This window comes from Schizosaccharomyces cryophilus (genome assembly GCF_000004155.1).
Source record: "Schizosaccharomyces cryophilus OY26 unplaced genomic scaffold supercont4.8, whole genome shotgun sequence".
Classification (NCBI taxonomy): Eukaryota; Fungi; Ascomycota; class Schizosaccharomycetes; order Schizosaccharomycetales; family Schizosaccharomycetaceae; genus Schizosaccharomyces; species Schizosaccharomyces cryophilus.
Window position 1 is genome coordinate 146864 of NW_013185631.1, and position 23913 is coordinate 170776.

The 23913-nt window shown below is 37.5% G+C and overlaps 9 protein-coding genes across 9 annotated transcripts; 5 read left to right on the forward strand and 4 right to left on the reverse strand.

The window, feature by feature from the left end:
• The first annotated feature begins 1677 nt into the window (after positions 1-1677).
• Positions 1678-4827, forward strand: SPOG_01386 (ubiquitin-protein ligase E3). Its single transcript, XM_013170074.1, has 2 exons — positions 1678-2282; positions 2412-4827. The coding sequence occupies exon 2, from the start codon at positions 2682-2684 to the stop codon at positions 4380-4382; it is 1701 nt and encodes a 566-aa protein (XP_013025528.1). The 5' UTR covers positions 1678-2282; positions 2412-2681; the 3' UTR covers positions 4383-4827.
• Positions 4757-9501, reverse strand: SPOG_01387 (ATP-dependent RNA/DNA helicase). Its single transcript, XM_013170075.1, has 2 exons — positions 9425-9501; positions 4757-9379 (listed from the first exon to the last, which is right to left on the reverse strand). Exon 2 carries the CDS (start codon positions 9176-9178, stop codon positions 4898-4900), a length of 4281 nt encoding a protein of 1426 aa, XP_013025529.1. The 5' UTR covers positions 9179-9379; positions 9425-9501; the 3' UTR covers positions 4757-4897.
• A 365-nt stretch (positions 9502-9866) lies between these two features.
• SPOG_01388 (uncharacterized protein) lies at positions 9867-12103 on the forward strand. Its single transcript, XM_013170076.1, has one exon. It carries the CDS (start codon positions 10249-10251, stop codon positions 11857-11859), a length of 1611 nt encoding a protein of 536 aa, XP_013025530.1. The 5' UTR covers positions 9867-10248; the 3' UTR covers positions 11860-12103.
• Positions 11767-13536, reverse strand: SPOG_01389 (rab geranylgeranyltransferase escort protein). The gene is made up of 2 exons (XM_013170077.1): positions 13453-13536; positions 11767-13402 (listed from the first exon to the last, which is right to left on the reverse strand). The coding sequence occupies exons 1-2, from the start codon at positions 13518-13520 to the stop codon at positions 12088-12090; spliced, it is 1383 nt and encodes a 460-aa protein (XP_013025531.1). The 5' UTR covers positions 13521-13536; the 3' UTR covers positions 11767-12087.
• A 43-nt stretch (positions 13537-13579) lies between these two features.
• SPOG_01390 (atypical/ABC1/ABC1-B protein kinase) lies at positions 13580-15638 on the reverse strand. The gene is made up of 3 exons (XM_013170078.1): positions 15117-15638; positions 14049-15031; positions 13580-13998 (listed from the first exon to the last, which is right to left on the reverse strand). The coding sequence occupies exons 1-3, from the start codon at positions 15537-15539 to the stop codon at positions 13728-13730; spliced, it is 1677 nt and encodes a 558-aa protein (XP_013025532.1). The 5' UTR covers positions 15540-15638; the 3' UTR covers positions 13580-13727.
• Positions 15639-16557: 919 nt separating this feature from the next.
• Positions 16558-17999, forward strand: SPOG_01391 (TPR repeat protein Oca3/ER membrane protein complex Ecm2). Its single transcript, XM_013170079.1, has 4 exons — positions 16558-16890; positions 16952-17095; positions 17148-17492; positions 17537-17999. Exons 1-4 carry the CDS (start codon positions 16711-16713, stop codon positions 17720-17722), a joined length of 855 nt encoding a protein of 284 aa, XP_013025533.1. The 5' UTR covers positions 16558-16710; the 3' UTR covers positions 17723-17999.
• Positions 18000-18114: 115 nt separating this feature from the next.
• SPOG_01392 (SAGA complex subunit Spt8) lies at positions 18115-20326 on the forward strand. Its single transcript, XM_013170080.1, has 3 exons — positions 18115-18404; positions 18457-18923; positions 18963-20326. Exons 1-3 carry the CDS (start codon positions 18326-18328, stop codon positions 20091-20093), a joined length of 1677 nt encoding a protein of 558 aa, XP_013025534.1. The 5' UTR covers positions 18115-18325; the 3' UTR covers positions 20094-20326.
• Positions 20327-20410: 84 nt separating this feature from the next.
• Positions 20411-21489, forward strand: SPOG_01393 (ribosomal protein subunit S35). Its single transcript, XM_013170081.1, has one exon. It carries the CDS (start codon positions 20497-20499, stop codon positions 21400-21402), a length of 906 nt encoding a protein of 301 aa, XP_013025535.1. The 5' UTR covers positions 20411-20496; the 3' UTR covers positions 21403-21489.
• Positions 21423-23333, reverse strand: SPOG_01394 (triglyceride lipase-cholesterol esterase). The gene is made up of 4 exons (XM_013170082.1): positions 23160-23333; positions 22992-23105; positions 21880-22936; positions 21423-21835 (listed from the first exon to the last, which is right to left on the reverse strand). The coding sequence occupies exons 1-4, from the start codon at positions 23192-23194 to the stop codon at positions 21662-21664; spliced, it is 1380 nt and encodes a 459-aa protein (XP_013025536.1). The 5' UTR covers positions 23195-23333; the 3' UTR covers positions 21423-21661.
• Positions 23334-23913: the final 580 nt, after the last annotated feature.

Sequence of the window (23913 nt, forward strand, 5' to 3'; positions counted from 1 at the left end):
TGAAGTATTTAAATAGAATACTAACTTGGAAATTAAGTAGAAACGAGAGATCAAGTGAAACGAGTGTAGGGAGGAGGTTTAAGTAAATAAAGAAAAGTAAACAAAAACAAAATAAACCAGAACCAATAAACAACAGTGTTTAAAATTCCCTCTTTCGAAAGCAATTAGAGAGGAATTCCACTCTATCCGCAAAGTTTATTTCCTAAACTAGTCCCGTGAATTAGTGCGCTTTGCGGGGGATTTAAATATCACAGATTCTGGTTAATCCTAGAAGGAAAAAACGTGGAGGTAGGCGCTCCTTTTGTATCCTCGTGATGCAAAAATAGACAAACTATAAAGTAACAAACATTACTCATTTCGAAGTAACGAAGCTAAAAATATATCTCTTGAGAGCTTCCATCGGCCGAGTGGGCGGAGTAAAGAAAGTTCCACCCTCGGAGTAAACAAAAACCATCCGACTTCGTACGAAAAAAAGTTCGCTAACTGAGTACTGCTTGATAATGCAAATGAAAAATTGTGCGACATTATAAAGTTGCGCAAGATGCTTTGGGACAAACAAACAAACAAAACCAGAACAAACAAGTAGGGAACCTTGGAATTGTTCGCAGAAGAAACTGAGAATCGCTTTTCCAAGCTCAATTCTCTTTTGATGGAACCCTTTATGTCGGCTCTTTTGTTTATCGTATGGTAGAGGTCACCGATCAATGTTCAGATAGCAATATCATAATAATAAAAATATAATGATATTTGAAGCAACAAAAGGAAAACAATGCGATGGAATCCACTAAACTCAAGGTAGCAGCTTTTCAGCGATCGTTAATAAACAAACAAGAGGAACAAACAAACAAGAGGAACAGAAGGCTGGATGTCGAGATCAACCGAAATAGTAATAATTCCCAATTGTCAGTTCATTGATGCTTAGCGGAATGGATCCAAAAAATAAGCTTTGACAAAGTTTTACCGAACGTAAAAAGATTCGCTAGTCTGTATTAAAAGCCAAGAGGGAAACAGGCGCAAAAAGAAACCTTTGGCAGCGTTGTAAGAAAAAATTTGATAGAATGGAATGAGTAAAGTTCAACTAACTTGCTGGAAAAAAGCAGAAACCCCCGAAAGAAATATATTTTTGCAAAGGAGAAAAAAAGATACATATATTTCCTTGCGAAGGACAATCGAAGGTCTTGTATGGGTGTGAACTTGCGCCACTAGAATAAAAGAGCAGGGAAGTGTATAGTTCGCTTATGAAAACAAAGTAGGTCTAATAGGTAAAAACTAATAGGACATAGTAACGATTATCGTGCACGATGCTTCTAAGATGCTTTTCTGCACAAAAGAACACAACAATTCCAGTAAATGGTTCCATGTCTGTTTTCTCAAATATAGACGATGAAATAATATAACTATGAAATCCACCCCCCCCAATTGATTGTACAAAGAAAACTCCTAAGCGGCTTCGGGGGTATTTGTAAAGCTTTTAAAGCAAAAACTATGTAAAAGAAAATTTGCAAGGCTTTCTTCATTTTCCCGCATCCATTTTGTCTAACATCAAAATGCTCCCCCAAAGGACCGAAAAGCAAAAGGATGGATGTTTTTTTTTAACCTAACCAACACACTTAAAATCCCACTATTCTATTCCTTGTCTTTTCTTTTTTTTTTTTTTTTCTTGTAATCTTATCGACTTTTTTTACGGTAGAATTCTTTCGTGTTCTTCCATCCTTGCTCCCTCTGCCTTCCAACCTCTTGCGACTTCTGAAACACATCCATTACGTTTTTAACAACGCACCGTACGTGACCCTGACTCACATTAGCGACCAGAGACAGACCGATGGTAAAACGAGACAACGAATTCAAATGACCTTGCGATCCTTACCGATGCTAATTTTTTTATCGAATGCACCTACGCAACTTTACGCTAAGGAAAATTTCGTTTCTTTAACGTAAATGCAATTCACCTTCGCTAAAAGGGTGTGATTCATAAACAATCCAACACACTTTCAACACACTTTACATTACACCATTGCTCTTTCATCCGTTTTGACTTCCACCATATTCCAAAAGTAATAAATTTGTTTTTCATTTAAATGTTGTCTCAGAATTGCTGAGGTTCCCATTGTCGTTCTTGGTTGTTGCGTTGTGGCTTTTCTCTTCTTTATACTACTACGCATCTATTATCGATATACCTCATTTCTCAATCTACCCTTACTTAGCCTTTCCTAAACAGAAACGGAATACAAACTGCAAAAAGATTCGTTTAAAGTTGTTATTAAACATTAATGGCTGTTCAGGTACGTTTGAAGATTAAAAAGGGCTTGTTTTGTTTGGATCCCCCCTTTGATATGTTTCCTTGCCTTAACCTTTTGTACTTTGTAATCGTTTTGAATTGACTGACTTGAAATACTAACTTCTTTGCATAGTCTTTTCCATAAAAGAAAAAAAAAAAACTATACTTTGCTAGTACATTCCTTGGTTTCTTGTTTCTTTTTTGTTATTGCGCTTATAGGTGTCCATCTTTTAAGGAATTTGGACTCAGAAATTTTGTTTTTCTTTTTGCTGATTTGTGTTTCTTATTTCATTTCACCGGTTTTTCTTACTTTTTCAATTTTTTCTATTTTCCAACTCCAAGCGTTAAAACGCTCTCCATAATTTGAAGTTTGTCAATTCTTCCTCTTCTTCATTTCTTTCTTATGAAGTTGCCTTCTTTCTCTTATCCCCAGTACTCGGGTTTTGTGCTTGATCATGATTATGAAATAGAGTTCGCTTCCGCTAATCCTTCTGAGCATGACTACCGTGACCCATCAGGATCCTTTTCCTCTTCTCACCTTTTTCCTCAAAACCTTAGTCCAAACTCAAACCTTCATTTCACCCGCCGTCAAGAAGATTTCGAGGGCTCTTCTCCTGATTCCGGTATCTTCGATACCAAACGGGGAGGCGGTTTTTCTGGCGGTGCCCATGCTGCATCGGGTCGTTCGAGTTCGAGCTCGTTTGGTGGAGGATCTTCCCCCAAGAACGCCGGTGGCTTTGGGTCTTCCACCCGACCCAAAGGGGGCGGTTCCGGTTCTGCTAGAGGATCTTCCCCCAAAAATGCAGGTGGTTCTTCTTCTCATGACTACTATGAAAATTCCGGTAAACCGGGAAACCGTGCTATGGGTACCTACCTCAGTTCTGGCTTGTCGTACTTTGGAACTGCTAGTATCATCAATCATGCTATCGATAATAAACAGTTTCACCTACTCGACGTAAACACACAAATAATCAACAATACGGATGTCTCCTTACTATCTCAAAAAAGCATCGCTGATGTTCCAAGCAATATGTCGTTTGTTTTTAAGTCTTCTAGTACAGTGGTTTTAAACGATTTTTACCAAAAAAGCACTCTAGATAGTGAAGTCAAGGGATATTTTTATCGCTTAACTCCAGCTCATAATTGCCATGATCCTGATTCATTGCAGGCTTCCTATCAACACACAACCCATCGGAACGATGTGTCTGATCTTCACTCCTTTGGCCTTGTGGCTTTAGCCCCTTTCGACAAATGTGCATCAAGTTATGTTCAACAAGCCATTTCCGATGACGCTAATGCCATATTATTTTATAATGCCAGTACACATACTGAATCTTCTTCCAATTTGAATTCCTTCAGCCATACGGTTTCGAAAAATGCTCGATTAAGCATTCCAATGCTACTTATTTCCCACCCATACGGTTTAAAATTTGAAGATGCACTCAGATTTTATTCAGCCTCCAATATACAGTCACTTAATGATAGTGATGCTCTTGTTCGTAGATATGGCGACATTAATGCTAAAGCTAGAATAGGTACCCCTGTTTATAGAGGGCAAGGGTCTTATAAAAGTCTGGCTTGGTTTTATATACTTATAGCTGTCATTGCTGGTCTTTTCCTTATAATCTCTGTCTATATTATACTTCACTTTACAGGACTTTTAGCAGGTTTCTACAGGACTTTACGACGCGCAGGCATCCCAATTCCTGAGCGGCTTACGGAACCTAGAAGAAAAAAAAATCAATCTCCTGTAAATAAAGAGTTGTTGAACACTTTCCCTGTTCGTTTATACACAGTTTCCGGACTAACTCCGCCTTCCGCTACCTTTCAAAACACTAGCGGCTCTGCCTCAAGCACGTCTGGCTCAGAAGAAAAGAAAGAGGATGCTGGATTTAATGCTGTAAGGCCTGTTAATCATTATGATCAGACTGAGTGTTCTGTATGTCTTTCCAACTATTCCGAAGATCACAGTTTGTACCGGGAACTTCCCTGTCTTCACATTTATCACCCCAATTGTATCGATCCATATTTGCTGAACATTTCTGATAAATGTCCTCTCTGCAAACAATCCGTTCTTCCTCCCTCTGTCGAGAAAATGATATAAATGACCCGCACTCATATTTTATACATTTATTTCCAAAAATTACAACTTCATCTGCTCCATATATTGGTTATTTATTGAAGCATCAACTTAATTACGAGAATTCAGATGATTTTCTAACATTTTTTTGTTGTGGCTTAGGTATAAAGCTATGATTGATTTCTTGTCTAATTTTCTGCTTCGTTCTACTATTTTATACTTGGACTTTGCGTTGTTATATATTCAAGTCTTATTTATTGTAAGATGCCATCATATACTCTATTTATTGCATACTATAGGAGGTCTAATTTTTTTTTCTTTTTTTTGATAACCTCAGTTTTCTTTATGGTTTCTAATGCAAATGCCTACTAATAATACAAACAAAAAACAGCCTCAGTTTGCATTTTAAAGTAATAACGTTTAATATTTGCTATAAATAATCTAATATATACTTTTGCGAAAAAAACCCATACTCGCTTTTCCTTTTGAAAGCCAAACGATAGAACTGTACACGTAGCATGAAACTTATGGATGTTTCTTTATGCTGTAATTTTTTGTTTTTGTACCCTATTAAAGTTTAGACGGGAAACAAGACTAACAATAACAGCCAAATCTTCATCTGAAAGGTATACTTCAGGATGAGAAAGAAATGCAGTAAAAGATGATTCTATAAAGCTTCGTAACATGTGAAGAGCTGAAGCAGTATAGACACTATCCAGATACACAGTGAAGCGGTCAAGCTTAGCTTGACCTATGGATTCTCGCAAGTCAATCCGTAAGCCGCAAAGAGAAAGTAGCATGCGAATTGTAACCATCGTAGTTTCGGCTACGTATTCACTTGCTCTCGTGGAAGACATCATATTTGTATATGCAACAATCTTGGAAGGCATTTGGTGCATCTCAGATTTGTTGTTTACAGAAACATCTAAGATTCGGATACGCTTATTTGTATGCAACGATGTCCAATATTTCTTTTCAAAATCGTATTTGAGGATGTTTGGATATAACGAAGCACCAATAATTGCGGAAACCATTTCAGCGTTATCCGAGAATAAATCAAAGCTTTTGGGAACAACTGCAAAGCGACGACAAATTGATCGTTTGGCAGTTTTACAGGTATCAATAAATGGTGCAGATATCAGGTTCATATCTTTCAGCTCATTCAATAATTGTATTTTCAATGACTCAGCCATGCTCAAAGATTCAACGTTCAAATATTTTTCTCTACAAAACTCATTTTCACTTGGACCTAGTTTATTGAGACACACTTCTCTCCAAGCATAGTATGCGTAATACATTAATAGTAGATCACTTCTAGTATTTTCCTTCGCAAACGATAAACGAGCTTTGTTGGCCGCAAACTCAAGTCCAACCGGTTTGCGAAATGGAGAGCCAATGGTGATCATAGCGACAATTGAAACAATTGCATCAACAGATTTATAAAAACAGCCTAACACCAGTAATTTGCCGAGGGAAGCATCAAGTGGTAATTGAGCAAGGTATTTACCTAACTTAGTTAGCCTTTCAAATTCTCCAATGGCTCCAAGTTGTTGTAGTTTTTCCAATGCTCGACCAACGTTAGTAGAAGAAGGAGCATCTAATGCATTTCCTAAGACATCTTGAACTTCTCCCATCTGGCACACTTTCACTCTCAAAACAACCTCTTGCAAGTTGAGTCGTAGCATCTCAGGAGTTTGATATGACAAGAACTGCGTATCGTGTTTATATTTTGAGAATAAATGATAACAGATACCTTCCTGGACACGGCCAGCACGTCCACTACGTTGCTTGGCATTTGCACGAGAAACAAAGGTGTCAGTTAAACGAGACAGATGCCTCTTACTGTTATAACGCATTTCTCGATGAACGCCTGTGTCAATAACACAAGTAACGTCAGGAATAGTTACACCTGTTTCAGCGATGTTTGTAGACAAAACTATTTTACGGCATCCACGAGGTGGAATCTCAAAGACGGATTGTTGTTGTGCAGAGGATAACGAAGAGTGTAGAATGTAAATACGGAAATCCTTATGTTTTTGGAACATGGGAACGTCGTCAATAAGCGACCTCATTCGCAAAATTTCTGATATACCAGGGAAAAACACCAAAACACATTTACTGTATTTGGGATTACCTTCAGTGAAAACGTACTTCAATAAAAATAATATCAAATCATAGTTAATGACTTTCTCGTTATAAGACTTCGGAATTGGGTTTTGAACAACAGCTTCAGAATCCGGAGAATCCTTATCCTCTCCTTCTCCTTCTTCAACATCATATTCATCATTTTCGTCAATTGTTTCTGCGCTATTTTCTCCAAGAGATATATCACCATGGAATTGTTGCATAATATCTTCCAAAAAGTATCTCTGTACGGGGAATGTTTTACCCGGAATACTAATCAAACTGCTGCCGTTGAAGTAAGCCTGAAATTTTTCAGCATTCAAGGTAGCACTCATAACAATGACTTTTAACTTTGGGTATTCTTTCAATAAATGCAAGACATGAATCAAAAGAAGGTCTGAGTCAATGCTGCGTTCATGTACTTCATCAATAATTAAATGAGTAACAGACTCAATTTCGTCGCCAACTTCAAGTAAACGAAGGAAAACACCCGTTGTCACATAAACTAATGGTGTGAACGAAGTACTTTTTGAATCAAGTCGAACCGAGTAACCCACCATTTCATGAGAGCGATTCGAAGGCGAATGCGCTCCTAGCTCTTGAGAAACACGTTGTGCAAGGGAAACAGCGCTAATACGCCTTGGCTCAGTAACATAAATTCTAGCGTGTTCACCCTGTGATAAAGCATCTTCTAACAAAAACGCAGGAATCTGGGTACTTTTACCACAACCCGTGTCACCAGAAACAATGAGCAATTGATTATTTTTAACAGCTTCCAAAATTTCGTTTTTATACTGAGAAGCAGGTAACTGGTTACGAAAATCACGGAATTTTTCTGCATTGCTGCTGTGCAATTGGCGGTTCCATTCTTCTATAATTTTTTCTGGTGGACGATGTATAGTGCTCTTAGTTTGCGTAGTATCAATAGGTTTAGAGCCTATCTTGTTTTGGACACCCGTATTCTGATGTCCTTTAGATTTTAGAATAACCTCCAAATTTTCTGATATTTTCATATCTTCTTGCTTTACTGCACTCAATTGCTCATCTGAAAGCTTCTCAAACAAATCTTTGAAGCTCTTAGGAAACATTGTAACACTCAGCTTTGTGTAAGGAGAAACAAGCTTAAAGAGCACAAGAGTAGCAATATAATCTGAAGCTAAAACAGGACTGGGCAAAACGGTTTCAGCATCCATAAAGGTCTTTTGTCCGGTAGGGCATTTAACGAAGCATATTGATTGCCAACCAAGATGACCAATAGGATATGTTTTATAATCAGCATGAAGATTATTACCTAACTTGTGCAGTTCATATTGTAATGTAGTAGAAGGCCGGGTACCAGATCGATCCATGGACAATGGCAAGTAAGTGTAATTACTCTGATTGTTATCAACAACTACACTACTTTCCTCAGGCTCATTGAATAAGCCGCCCACAAGGTCTGTATCTTCATCTATCCTGCTTTGCTGGTCCTCATGAGCAGACTCATTATGCACCTGATCTGGATCCGATTCATCGTTAGAATCAGTGTTATTCTCTTCAGTAGCCTGTTCCTCTTCAGCAGACTTTTGATTTTGAAGTGCTTTAACAGCTCTTTCATTAGCGATTTTTGCTTGCAGAGCCTTTAGTTTTGACATAAACTCTCCACGCTTTCTCTTGAGAACTGATTCAGCTTCTTTTGAGGAGAATAGATATTGACTCGTTATGCCCTCTAATTCAGACCGGAGTATATCCGTAGCATCTGAGTCCTTTTGTCCCATAAGCTGAAGTCGCAGCAACTTCATCTTAACTTTAACATATTGAGTGGTAAGCTCATAGGGATCATTCCCTGGCATATCCTCTTCCTCGGGTATTTGTTGAAGTAAGCTAGTCATGGAATATGCATCGCCATCTTTGGAATCCTTTTCATCCTGCTCACGAGGCTCTGGCTTTGGGACTATCGGTGAAGGCTCTATTGGCTCTTCTTTTTTAGTCATCAAAGGAGCTAGCCGTTTGTTACCAGAAGTGGAAACAGGGACTGCAGGCAAAGGCTCGTCCAATTGTCTACAAAACACCGTATACTTCGTAGGTTGCACCTCGTAGTTAAAAGAAGAAGGATTCTCAAGGGATGCAGGCTCAGTGACAATCCAGGCAATATAATCTTCTATCGAAACAATTGGAAGGGAGGAAAAGGCATCCAGAATCTGATCTCCGTTGAACCCCATATCTAGCAAGGATAAATATGTAGACCATAACAAACGCTTTTTTGAGGGATAAGCCATTAAGTTTGACTGATTAGCAGAGCTTTTTAGAGAGTCAATCCAGCTATTACGGAATGAATCAAAAATAAGCTTACTTTCGTCGTCAGAAAAACTCATAATGTTTGTATTCTTTCGAAGGCGAAGTTCAGTTTGCCATGTATGCAAGAAAGACTTGGAAGTTGATAAAGCTGTAGATTTCAACTTTTCTAACTCAGTATCCATCAACGGTGAAGTTTCTTCTGTAAGGAGGTCATCAAAAGAATTTGTTTCATGAAGCGCATTGTTGACAGGGTCATTCATAGGGGCAGCAAATGAAGTTTCTTTGACAGCATCCACCTTGGACGGTTTCTTGGTATCATTATTTTCTGCTTTTTTTGGGACAGGAGTAGCACGAGAAGGGACTGAGGTCGTTGCGTATCCACGAGCTGAACTGGCTGCTTTTGACTTTTTCTTTGCCATATTGAGCGAGCAAGTCTATAAAAGCCGTTCACAAAATGATAGTCGATCCTTTATAAATAACTTATTTCTCGCTTGATTTCCGAAGTAATAGTAAAGGATCTTTTACTACCTGTATATGTCAAGGTAGCTCAAAGTACCTTAGCCTTTGGAAAACGTTTAGACCTGGGAGTTGAAGTATAAAAACCTCAAAAAATGAGTTTACTAAAAGTAAGTTCAACAAAAACGGAAACTGTTATTGCTTCGTACCCTTTATTGCTTAAACTATAGGTGGATGTTGGAAATTGCAGTAGTAGGAATATGAAACCACCAGTCAAATCTGTAACTTCGGTATCAGGAGATGAGATTCTCAAATTATTAATATTATATAACTGTTTTGTCTAGAAAAGACACTAAAACATTGACGAATAAGTTTTAAGCTGAGACGCCGCGTTCTCGTGTTACGATGTCTTTGTATCAATTTAACTGAGCTCGCGACTAGCAAAGAAGGAAATAACTTAACTCCTATGAAAGGAAGAATGAATATTCATTCAATGAAGGCGTTTTGATTTTGACTAAGATCAATTTTTCTGTATCATATTACAGAAGAGTTAGAAGATATTTGTTGATGTGCATTGACTGAGACTGATTCAATTGCTCTGAGCATATAATGATATTGTGAAGAAAATGAAAATGAAAATGTGGAAATCAGTCTCGTTTAAATGACAGCTCGAAGCGAAGCATGAATCAGTTATAAAAAATTCATACTAAACTCCGCTAGTACGAATTCTAATTTAAACGACCTCTGCTTTTTCGAAATTGGTTCGTTTTTAGATACAACTGAGAAAGACTTGTTGAAAAGCTAAATTTATGTTTCCAAATCTTTACTTCTAGAGAGATCTACTTGATATCTGAATTTTCATTACACATCTATTCATCCATCATCAAATCTTTTTGGTCAAGTTGGTTGGATCTCTTGCATAGTTAATCTCGTATATTAATTTTTATATTCATAATCTTCGGGTTCACTTCTGAAAATATAATTGGAAGGAAACAAAAAAAAAACAAGATCGGACTCAAGGAGACTCATCGTTATGGACGCACAATCCGGTACTATTTTCATTGACGCTGTCAAGGAAAAAGACCCTTCAAACTTGAAGCCTTTAAAGCCAATTGTGGAGGAATTGGGTGATTCGTCTTTAAACGAAGACGATAAGCTAGTTGAACTGGGATATAAACCCGTTTTTAAACGGGAGTTTTCAACCTGGGCTACCTTTTCATTTGCATTTTCAATTTCTGGGTTATATGCCACAATTATCACTACCTTCTCTTATCCTTTGGTTGCCGGTGGTGCTGCCGCTATCGTTTGGAGCTGGTTCATTGGCGGTGTTGGTTGTATGTGTATCGCTCTTTCGGTTGCAGAACTTGTATCTGCTTATCCTACATCAGGTGGACTCTACTTTACATGTAAGAATTTGGTACCACCAAACTACATGCCAGTTGTTTCTTGGGTAGTAGGCTGGCTTAACTTATTGGGTCAGGTTGCTGGTGTAAGTAGCACCGATTGGTCTTGCGCACAGCTACTGCTTTCTGCTGTGTCCGTTTCTAAAGATATGACTTATCAGCCCACAAATCGTCATGTCGTAGGTGTGATGGCTGCGATTATTATGTTTCATGGATTCATCAACTCTTTGTCTACTCGTTGGCTTGATCGTATTACCCGGTTCTATGCTGCCTTTCACTTACTAGTTCTCCTTATCTGTATCATTTGCTTGTTAGCAATGTGCAAGCATTTCAACACTGGAAAGTACGTATTTACTAGCGTAGAGCCGTCTAGTGGTTGGAAGCCAACTGGATTCTCTTTTCTGTTTGGTTTTCTTAGTGTAGCATGGTCTATGACTGATTATGATGCTACTGCACATATCGCCGAGGAAATCGAAAATGCTGCTGTTCGTGCACCTCAGGCCATTGCACTTGCTTTAAGTTTGACGTATTTTTTGGGATGGATATTTAATATTGTTCTCGTTTTTGTTATGGGAACGAACCTTGCTAGTCTCAGTCAGTCTTCTATTGGGCAACCCGTTGCTCAAATATTTTACGATGTTCTCGGTAAAAACGGAAGCTTAGCCTTTATTATCTTTGCTTTTGTTATTCTCAATTTCACTGGTGTAACTTCTATGCAGGCAAACGCTCGCACAATTTGGGCGCTTTCAAGAGATCAAGCTCTTCCTTTTTCTCGTTATTGGTACAGAATTAACAAAACAACGACTACTCCTGTGATTGCAGTATGGTTGAACGTTTTATGTTGTATTGGTTTAAACTTGATTGGTCTTGGCAGTATTGAGGCCATTGAGGCTATCTTCAGCGTAACTTCCATTGCATTGGATTGGAGTTATGTAATCCCAATTGCTTGCAGATTAATTTTTGGTAAAAGAATGAACTATAAACATGGTCCTTGGAATTTGGGATGGCTATCGATGCCTGTTAATGCTTTTGCGGTAGCATGGACTTCATTTGTGTCTGTTATTTTTGTTATGCCTAATATCCGTCCAGTAACTCCTGAGAACATGAACTATGCTATTATTGTTCTTGCAGGTGTTTTACTATTTAGCCTTGTATACTGGTGGTCTGGTGCTAGAAAGAATTATATTGGTCCTCGAGTAAACGTTGATATGGACTCCGATGATCCATTTAAAATGAAATAAGGATTTTCAAAAAATTCTATTTCATTTGTTCCCTAGCCCTCCATTTTTTTACGAGTTATTTAAAAGTATTTCAACTTGACACTCTTCTCTTCGATTTTTAGCATATTTAAGATAATCTTTAGCGAAGGTATAGCGTCTTATATGTATTGTTTTAATGACTGATCAGGATATTATTAGCTTATATACAACCCGTTTTTCTTAAACTTCATCAAGGTACTCATGTTATCATCATTCGTCGTCGTCATCAAAACTAGTATCTCTTTGAAAAAAGGTATCCGTAGAACCTGTAATTGTTTCATACAATTGCTTAGCTATTTCAACAGCAACATCGTAATCTGCCAAATCATTTTGGTCAATCAATACATCAACGTACATCAAGGGTTTTGTATCTTCTGAATGTGAAAGTTCAAGGAGCTTGTTAGTTGCCAAAGTAAATACTTCGAAGTATTCTTCACAGTCCAGTGTTTGCAAATACCATAAAGTATAACCCTCTGGACAATTACCAGTTCCAGCTCCTAAAGCTCTGACTTGAACGCTATTGGAAAATCTGTCTCCTAGAGAATAAGGTACAAAGTGGATCTGACTGGCTTCAGAAAGTAAAAACAGATTTTGGTGAAACAGTCCAGGACATTTCCCACGTACTATTATACATCGCTGACGAATGTTTATGCCTGACTTAGATGCGCTTTTCATTGGTCTCGACGTAATAACATTGTTGGCCCACACTCTTTCCCCTTCTCCTAGTTCGACAGAAGTAGCTTCCACCTTGTTGATTTTTTGAGCGAGCATGAATGTACTGCCCATGACAGCCGATGAGCGACAGAATCCTTGGCATAATTCAGACCCAGTACCATACATGGCAAGCAAGTAAGAATATTCACCGTAAGTTCCGAACGATTGATAGTACTTTTTGATTTTTTCCAGAGCATGTTGGGTGGAAATATTTGAATCCAAGGATTGACATAATCCATATACAATACCCTCTTGTATAGTTCTGGGGAGCTCAAAATTTTTTTTCAAGAAGTCCTGAAAGGGCTTCGAAAGCCATTCTTTCAATTTTTCTTGATTCTGATTGTCATCAACGGAGGACACAAATTTCATGAAGCGCATGATCATTCGTTTGTGCGTAAGCGGTAGAGTTTTATCATTAAAAATATCAGCTCTTGACTCAGGTACTTTCGTCCATACCTGGTCTGAGGTATAAAGTCGAAAGCTTCTTTGAGGCTTCAATAGTAGATATTTATATATTTTAGTTTTTGAGAGCAATTCTACTAAACTTCCACCAGCGTACATTTCTTTCGATATAAGCTCAATGGTAAAGCCTTTAAAACTCGGTAGCAAACCCTTCTCTAAAACTTCTATATTGACATCTTGTAAAGCGAGAGCATCATCTCCGGAGCGCTTTATACGGAGGTTTCCCACTTCTAAATTTCCATTTTCTGAGATATTAATTATATCTCTTAAAGAAAATGAACCATCAACTTCTCCGTAAAACGGATTCTCATCTATATGAAGGACTTTTAGGTTTGCCCATGAACAGGCTCTATATGAACATTATGGTTAATAAGAAAGAAAATGAATATATTTACGTACGAAGATAATATGGAATTGACTAAATTTGTTCCTAAAAGAATAACGTCAAACGAATTTGAATCTTGCATCTAGTTAATATGGAAGGGGTAAAAGACAAGTTTGTTTGGTAAACTAAAACAGTTGAAAGCTCGAGAATGAAACATTAATTGATGATATTACTATATAAAAAAGAGAAAGGTGAAGTGTCAAGAGACTTAGATGAGACATAAACGAAAGTATTATCCTGAGCTAGGTGGGTATATGTATTTAACAATACGCCTTAATTGACAAGACATTCAACAAAAGTATTTATGCTTGTAATAAAAATAGTCTTCAGCTAGGTAAAACCTTAGCATGCTCCAAGAATATTTAATTTTGTAAAGCGAACATTTTAGCAATTTGGTAACCCAAAGGGATTGAGAATTCCACAACGATTCCATCCGATCCCTGTGAATTGCACTTAAGCAATACCTAGCCATAATTAAGTAAATTTTTTCAGAACCAGTTTGAGTATGTAAACTTTCATCTAATGAGCGGACTAAGTCATTGGTTTTCATTAAGAGAAGGCTAGTTTCAGGTTAGCAAAACAAGGAAACAATTGGAGAACAGATACATACGTTAATCGAGGCATATTGCTTAATAAATTAATAATACTTTGAAGCATACCGCCTCTTTGGATAACTTTCATAAATTTTTTTTGCTCTTCTTCTCTTTCTCTCCCGCTCATGGGTAAATCCTTCAAGCTTTTGTAAGGTCGTCCTGTAATGGCGGCTGCAAACAAGGGAAAGTTTTTTTCAGATACGTTTGCTACTTTTTGCGCATAAATCTTAAGTTTTTCTTCATTGAAATCAATAATGTTTAGCCAAAGATTGGCGTAATCAACTTGAACTTTGTTTGGAATATCTCGATATAACCCATGATCAAGCAATACAATTTCGAAATTCCTCGGCGACTTTGACTCCTTAGGCTTATTCCGAATAAACACGTTCCCACCGTGAGGGTCACAATGTAAATGACCACCTTTTCCAAAAATCATTTCATTAAAAATATGACATAAATCGGTAGAAACAAGGTCTTTTGAGATGTGATTTCGGTCAAAAAATTCGGTATTGTCTATACGGGCTCCAGTAACATATTCCATCACCAAAATTCTAGGCTTTGACCAGATAATTTTGGGAACGTAAAGAGAAGTAGAAATTTGATCGAAATGCTCTGCTGTCTCGATTGCGTTTATAGCTTCTCTGGTAAAGTCCAGCTCTTGAGGAAGCGAAACCTCCATTTCATCGGCAAGCCACGTCAGTTTAAAGTCGGGAAAGAAAGTTTTGATTGCTCGAAACACCCACCGAGTCATTACTAAATCAAGTGGTGAGTTTTGGGTTACTGAGGGATGTTGAATTTTGACCGCAACCCATGTTTCTGAATTACGGAGTTTTCCCTTGTGAACCTGTGCCAAGCTTGCCACGCCCAGAGGCTCAGGAATAAACTCATCAAAGAGTTCATTTAGGCTACTTCCTGTATCTTTTTTAAACAGACGATCAACATCTTCAATGGATGTGGAAGGACATCGATCCTGAAGCTTGACCATAGTACTAGTCCATTCCTAAATAAATAAGTAGTTAGCACCCTTTAGCTTATAGACAAAGCACCATATGGTTGATGAAACAAATCGCGTTTCTTTATATTACCTTCGGAATAATGTAGTTCATAGCAGACAAGTGTTGTCCGACCTTGATAAAAATCCCTCCATTTTCTTCAAATACCTTTAAAGATCGTTCTGCACACCGCTGATGACATTGACTGAGCGCTATTTGTCGTTTTTCTTCCGTAGCGTATGAACTGGACAGAACCTTTTTGTAATCTGAAAAGCAAAGGAAACCAGCTAATACTACTCTATAAGCTCTTTTTGAAGAGACACTAGCATTTTTTAGAGGATCAAAATCTACCAAGGCCACAGAGGCCATCAATGTGATCCCTGCACCAACAAAGACTGGCTTTCTGAATTTTCCATTTGTTTTGGCGCGAGGCACGCTAAAAAGTTTAGGTATTCCCTTTCTTGAAGAATTCCGGAAGTAATTGGAAGCTCTTGGCCAAAATAACCTAGAAAACATATACTTTAGATCAATTTTGTGTTGGGGATTGTATGTATGCGAGATGCGAAAGTTTGGTATATCTAATTCAGGAAGAAACGAGGGATACGAAGCCAATTTTTATATCAAATGAAGTAAAAAAAATCTACAAAAAGGAGAAGAAAGCAAAGTTTCAGTTTCTACGCCCTTCGTTTTAAGTGATTATATGAAGGCGCTCTATCTGTATATCGCTTCTAAAGATGGTTATTCTATGCTAAAGAATTTTTTTTAATGAACTGTATTTCTTCTGTGTCCTCTTTGGTCGAGTTTGTTTTTTATAGCCGTTCTCTGGGAAGACCATCTCTCTGCAACATGAAAAACAACATTTAGAGTATAGGATCCCGTATGCCCATTTTATATGTCTCTGCATGTCCCAGTTCAGACCTTGAGGAGTATCTTTACGGCAAAAGATTCCTCGCGAATAAAAATACCCTACTGTCTCAGTCATGAACAGCTTCAAAACTATTCAAAGCATTGAATTTAATGAATAGAAGGTCTTGGCATTAGGGAACGATGAAGCTGATGAAAGCATACTGCTTCTTTAATTTTACTGTGGCATCCTGTTTATAGCATAACACTCGAAAGTGGGTTTACCACAATTTATAGTGGATATTCTTAACAAATTTCAATTCATCCTTGCAATAGTGGCTTCTGTTCCTAATTTTTTTGAGGTTACGCTCGGAATTGTACATACAAGAAGAGCACTTGAAAAAAACGACAATACTGCAGGAAAGCACTACGGATTGAAGGATTGGTTAGCTCCTCATAGTAATGATATATTACTTTAGTCCTTTTGCTTGTGCTTTTTAGATAGCTGAAACTCAAGTGCATTCTGAATGTAAACAAATAAGTGTTCTACAAAAAATACAACATCATCTTATAACTTTGGTTTGAATTGGGGTATGAAGCTCTTGAAAGCTTCTTCGGTACCAATTACTCAAGAGAATCAAATGCATATAATTTATAAGATGTGAAAACTGGTTCTATCTTTGGCTTTTTGAGACCACCTCTGTAATAGCGTGCCCTTAAACCAATTTACCCATTTTCCTCAGCAAAGCCAATATCATCCATATTTATATTCTTTAATTTTAATTTTATTCATTTTCTTGAGGAATACTAATTAATCAATACGAAAGTTAGTACTAGTTGGTTCATGAATATGTCAGCAAATATCCTGGAAATCTCTGAAATAAAGGACCCGCAAAAGGTTTTGCAAGTCTTTGAGGGGCAAGAATCTACTGCCAAGCTGGATAAATATGGAGATCTTGTATGGGATGTGTACCAAAAAGTATTTGTTGCTGCTCTCATTTTGAAAGAAGACACCCTTGCAAAGGTAAATAGCTCTTAAAAAAAATGAATTGGCTTTAAGACTAATCTTCTAACCCTGACTAAAGAAATGCTGGAACCGCCTAAACGACCGATTTAATAAATCTCCTAGAGTGGACGGACTCTACGGAATGTATTTGGAAGCTACTTCTACTTTTGAGGATGCATTGGATTATTATAATCAAAAGCTTTTTGAAGATTCAACGAATACGGTATGTGGTAACTTTACAATCCACCAATTCTTGCTGACCTACTAAAAAATAGATCATCCATAAACGAAAGCTATCGCTATTACGTTCGGTGGGAAAATTAAAGGAATGCATAAACGGATTAATAGAATATGTAGATACCTTCTACAACGACATTGAGGCATGGGCCGAATTGGCCGATCTATATTTTTCTGTAGAAGCGTATGAAAAATCTGCTTTTTGTTATGAAGAAATGCTTCTTTTGCAACCTTTTGAGCCTCGGATTTTTGCAAAGCTTGCGGACTTGCATTATGTGATGAGTAGGAGCAATCCCATACACCTATGGATTTCCCTCAAGCATTATTGTCGTGCTGTGGAAATTTGTGAAGCATACTTCCATGCCTGGTACGGCATCAGACAGGTATGATTTAGATCCAAGGTGAAAGCTAAACTAACTGGTGCTAGTGTTGTGAAGCAATTAATAAGATGTCTAAAAGTGAGTTAAAGCGTATTCAATCTCGGGTATCTGAGGAAACACTTAAAATTTTAGCAGATGATAGCAAAGTTGAGGGACTATTACAGCTTTCGGGAAAAATGGTTTCAAAGTTTACTAGCCAAGACCAGAAATTACAAAAGCTATTATCTGCTTAATTGTTTCTTGAGGGTACTGACAATATTTAATTTTGGACATTATAACTAGATGCTCAATTGAATTCCATTCAGCGTCTCAATCAGCAACACTCACATTTCCTTTGGATCTTGAGTAATGAGAAACAATGAATCAGGCATCATGTATATCATAAAAGAGACTCTGGTTATCAAAGAGTGCAAGTATATAGATTTATTGTTCCTTTAGAGACCTTTCTTGAAAGTACTGTTCCATCACGAGGTAAGCATTTTTAAGTCAATAAATTTTAAACTTTCCAAAAAAAAAAAAGTGAAAAAAAAAAACAATAGATGAGCAAAGCATAACTTTCATAACACAAACCGGAATTTACTATGATACTTCTGTTTATGATGATATACTTCCTCTTTTCTACCAAGTTCATTTATAACACAGGTTTATTCTGTCAGCTTCCAATGAAGGCAGGATTTATCAATTGCTAATTTTCATAGAGAAGTTTTTCTGTATCCAAAAGTTTTGTTAATGGTTAAAGAGGATAAACTTCAAGAAGGACGCGTTACGGAGAAATCGTTCTGTAAATAAAGGCCTGGTGACAATAAAAAATTACATAGTCGGCTATCTCGACCGTCATGTCCTCAAATCCAAATCCAGTACAAAATCCTGCACCTTATGAGAATGCGGCTTATTCGATGGTATTGAATTCAGATGGTTCGTAAACTCAACTGAGATTGAGAAGGAAATTATTAACTCGTTCAAATAGCATTATCGCCGGAAGAAGATGATGACATGAATTTAGATCAAGAAAAAGACGAAAATGTTGAAATGGAAGAAGAAAAGCAGGATGATGACGAGGAAGGAGACGAAGGGGAAGCCGAAAAAATCGGCGAAGAAGAATTGGATGCGGACGAGTTAGAAGATGAAAACGAAGAAGAAACACAAGAACAGGAAGACCTAAAGTTAGAGAAAAAAGATTCAAAGTTTGACGAGGATCCTATAGAAAAATTGAAGGAAAGAGCGATCAAAGCTGATTTTTATGATATTATTCCAACCTTAGCTATTCCTATGGCCACAAATGTGAACACCTTTGCCTTTACGTCTGATATGAAATGGCTGTTCACCGGTGGGGAAGATGGTTATATTCGAAAATATGACTTTTTTCCAAGTATTAACGGTGACCTGTCTCTGACGGTCGCTCAAAGGCATCCATTCGTTGATACTGTCACAAAGGTAAGTATACTTTAATGGTCTATCTTAACATTTACATAGGCTGGTATTTTATTGAATTACTGGGGAAATGGTTACGATGAACAGCCTCCTTCTCCCGTTTACAGCTTAGCTGTGCATTCAAGAGGTCTCTGGGCCCTTTCTGGAATTGATAATGGAGACATTGTCTTGTATTCAACTCGACATCAGGAAGGATATCCAGTAACATCTCTAAAAAAGCATAATGCTCCTGTATCTTGTTTGACGCTTCATCCGTCTGAAAAAAAAGTCTTAAGCGGAAGCTGGGACAAAGTGGTCCATAATTGGGATTTAAATACAGGAGGCGTGATCTCTTCATATGCTGGGGAATGCGGTCAAATTTCTGGAATAAAATATCGCCCGACTGAAGTGCCCACTTCTTTGGGAACTGATTCTGATGATATGAGAAGCTTATTTGGAACACCCTCAAGCAATGGATCCTATGACGATTTTGATGAAGAAGTAGAAAAGGCTATAGACGAAGAAACAAAATCCATGCAAGCACCAGAAGAAACTGAAGAAAATGCTGGAAACTCCAACAAAACTGAAAAACAAACAACGTTAAATAAAGAGAAGGAGAAAGAGAAACTCATCCCAGAAGAAAATAACGCCTCTTCTGACACTTCTCTTACAAACCTTAATCGAACAACTATGGAAGATCCTAATGTTTTCTTGACAGTTTCGATAGATGGAGTAATGAATGTTTGGGATCATCGTATGCCAGATTCGGTCATCAAGTATCCCGTACCAAAAGGAGTTCCTCCATGGTCTATGTCTGCATGCTGGGGTGTAGACGGCAGCAGCATATATGTTGGCCGTAGGAATGGAATTGTGGAGGAATTCAACATCCATTCCGGAACGAGCCCCGTAAGATCTTTAAAAATGCCACTTGATTCAGGACCTGTCTCGAATGTTTGTCCCATGATTAATGGTCGACATTTGGTAATTGCTTCTTTTGACAATGTTCGCTTGTATGATCTTCAAAGCAAATCTGGAATTGGATTTTTGATTGTTCCTGGGCATCACGGAGGGCTTGTGAGTGGTTTGCATGTTGATCCATCATGTAGATTCATGTTTACGGCTTCAGGAAATAGAGGTTGGCAAGGAACTACGACGGAGGTATTGATGGGATATCAAATCAATGTTCTTCCATGAATTACTTTATGATTGACATGGACTTATTTATTCAAGACAAGACGGCACTCTATGTATGGCTAAAAAATTTTATGAATGACGATCGTTTTGGTTCCGCTTCTTCTTAAGATACCATTTTCTTTTTAAACTTTCTTTTAATAACACTTTTATAATGAGATGACAACGTTTTTGTATCGGTTTGTTAAAACTTCTTTTCGTTCTGTAAGATCCAATAAATCAGAAGTTTACTGCTTTTTTACAGCTTGATAACTTTATTAACAAAAAATAATAAATTAATTAAGTTTGTATTACATTCATAGTCGATATTGTCTTCATCAGTCATTTTGGATGTCCAACCTTCCACCAACCTTAGTTTCGCTTGTGCACAACTTCTTTTGGATGGGTGTTCAGCAAGTCAGTAAAAATGCTCTTAAAGATTCGAAACTATAAAGGAACTCATTTGAAAGCTAATATTTTGTTTTTTAGCACAAAAAGTAGCTTGTTTAAGGCATCTCCTGAAAGACGGAATCCCGAAAACTCAGAAAGACAAACTGATAAGTATATTTCCTGTCAAATGCGTGATGTAACAAAAGCAAACCTGAATTCATTACCAAAAAACCTCGGAGATGATAAAGAAAGGGTCACGTTTCAGCAATGGCTTCAATCTCCTGAGGTAAGGAAAGCAAAGTCTTTTAACGGATCTGGGTTTGGATTGGGACCAAGACGGGATCAACCCTTCCCATTAAATCCAACTTTTCGACCTGCGCGTCCTACTTCTCATTCCGCACGAATGCAAATTAGTGATGAGTATCTCAAAGGTGTCAGTATTGATGTGCTTGCTCGAAAATACAAAACGTGTCCCCAAAGAGTTGAGGCTATCTTAAAGTTAAGAAATCTGTTTGAGGAGCGTCAAAGTCAAAACGCTCCTGTGCTATCCAGTTACGCCAATGTAATGGAAAGAATGGTGAATGCTTGCAATGAACCAAGCCGACTCCAATTCAATGACCATGAAGATCTTCCAATCCAATCGAGGGCAACTCCTTTATGGAAAAGTATACCTGAGGATCATATTTTTACTGCTGAAGAAGCTGCAAAGACACTTCGTTGGCCCTCTTTGGAGGAAATTGCTGCCAAGAACAATTCTTCGGGTCACAATAAAATCAAGGGAGCTGGCGACGGCTCTTTACAAAATGACCGCTTGGTTGCGGTGGATGAGACTCAAACAGGGAAGCGCATTTTTAGATTAGTAGATCTTTCTAACGGTGATCTTTGGAAGCGTGATACGGCTGGCAACATCTACGTTACACAACGGGCAGCTACATCAAATTGAATATGCCTTGCCTTAAAAACCTCCTCTCTTAATTTAGCATATCTTTTTTGTTATGATTTACAATTCGAACTCTAATTTACCCCGATATAGCTCAGTAATTTCGTAACGAGTAAAATATACGAGAAAAACAAGTGTATTACTTTTAAATAAATACAATGATCAAAATAATAAAAGACATTAGCGTGAGAAAACAAGTATCACAGCGAGCAATAAACATAAATAATGAATACATCACATCAATAAGTTCAAAACTCCTTGCTCATGAAGAAGTCATCAAACCGTCAATTATATCAGATGCGAGCCCAAATTCCTCTTTAATAGTCTCAAAATAATTCCCTGCTGCTATATGATTTAATTGCTCAGCTACCTGATTGATGACTATGTCCTTTCTTTTATCGCCGATTAGCATATCCAAGTGTTCATAGTGAGGGATCTAAGAATTGGGTTAAAAAAAACGCACCAGAACATGAAACTTACCTGAACGCACTGAGACAATGGAGGAAGACTAGTTTTTAAAGCATCAATATTCACCAAATTATCATCGCTACCATAAATCAAGATAATGGGAAGCCGGATGTTTTCAATAGGATACCGAGCAATCCGATTCAAATTTGTATAATAGCTTGGTTTAATACCAGGACTGTCATCATACATTTGTAGCACTTTATTTTTCATAATTTGGGCCCAATGTACAAAGCATTTGACTGAAGTATAAGAATATAAATGTGAATAGCCTACGATTTTTTGTTCTTCAGAGATATTTTTCCCACTCCAATTCATAAAATAACGTAAAAAGGTATCCACAATTTTAGAAAACACCGGAGGATACAGGACTGCCTGCCAGAAAATAGTAGATGCAAGCATCGAGTTTGTACCAAACATCAAATATAATAGCTGGCTATTAGAGTGAATAATTGAATTAACCGTTTTACTGCTGTATTTCTTTGGAAAAATAGCAGGCGAAAGTGCGATGAAAGTCCGGACAGATTTACGAAGTTCTGTGTCGATGGACAATGCAGCAAACGCCATGATAGCACCCTGAGAAAACCCAACAATCCCGACTGAATCGGATTTGTTCACAGAAAGTATATACCTGACAGTTGCAGGTATATCGAAGATCGCTATGCTGTCCAGAGTGAAATCCCAAAACTCCCGGTTTTCAGAACCATATTTGACATTTTTCTTGCTATATTTGTTCCCTCGGAGGTTTCCTAGCCATACGTCGTAGCCTTGCTCAACGAGCGCGAAGGGAATAGAGTCCTCTTTCTTGATGTTGCAAACCCAAATCTCGGAATTCATAAGCAGCCCATGGATAAAAAGTACAGGTGGCTTATACGCTAACTTTGATATACTTTCCTGATCTTGGACCTTGTAGATACGCTGTGCGCAAAGCAGGTAGCCATCTGGGGTTCGCACAAAATGTTCTTCCAAATCATATCCATGGAGTTGGCATAAATCGACGGTATCTCTTGCTGTAGTCATTTGACTCACTTCATTGTTTTCCATAAACTCGGGAAGGAACCGCAGGTAAATTCTAAGCAAAAGTCAGTTAAATCTCCTTGTCATAGAAAAGTGATTCAATTGTATACTTTCTGGATTGTTCATAGAACCAAATTCGTAAGGGAGAAGGCAGAATTAATGTGCAAATACGAATTAAACTTTCCAGTGCAATTAGCAGGAAACTAAATAGGATCTGACCTCCCCTATACATACAATTAGCAATCCCATTCATTGACGCTAACTTGTTGAAGTAATACCATCTTTGCTTTTTTTGTTCATCACAATTTCCCATACTCTCCTAAAAGCGGTACAGAATACCAATATGAGTTTTTCAATGGATCTTGGTGTTAAAGGCAAGAGGACCGTACGTTACGTGCAGTAAAGTTAGGTAAAGGCGGTCATTTAAATTCTCAAATGTTGCTTAAAGAGTGATTTTTAAATAAGAGTTTGAATAAGAAATTTCAGATCTTGAATCTTCATATTTCATGAACAATGGTGCTTTTGCTTCTCTGTCTAAAGGTGGGTTTTTATGTTTCTGACCACAAAGTTTATGCGAATAAGTAAATCAGATAAAAAAATAATAGTAAACTTTTCTAGAAACGTTTTTTCTGCGTATTTTCTTTCTATATAATATTCTGCGTTTGTTTGGGAATGAATAGGGAAAAACTAGAGACTCAAATGAGGCAAAGAGTATGCAATTGGAATAGTCAAAGGCTTCCTTGTGAAGTCTATTTCAATGCTATTATCTCTACTTGAAGGTTTGTCAGTTGTAAGTTGGGTATTCCTTTGCTTTCGTCCTATAGTTGACAAGGAAAGACGGAAATTTGGCAACTGGTATTTACAGTTCATTCATTTTTTAAAACAATATATTAAGAATAAGATAACTGCGAATTTCTCAAGGCTTACTCTTGTCAGCGGATCCTTTCATTTTTTGGTTTTATCACAAGTTTAAGATGATATCGCTATACAGATATCGTTAGAAAGTAATTAAACAATTGCAAGGCATGAAGG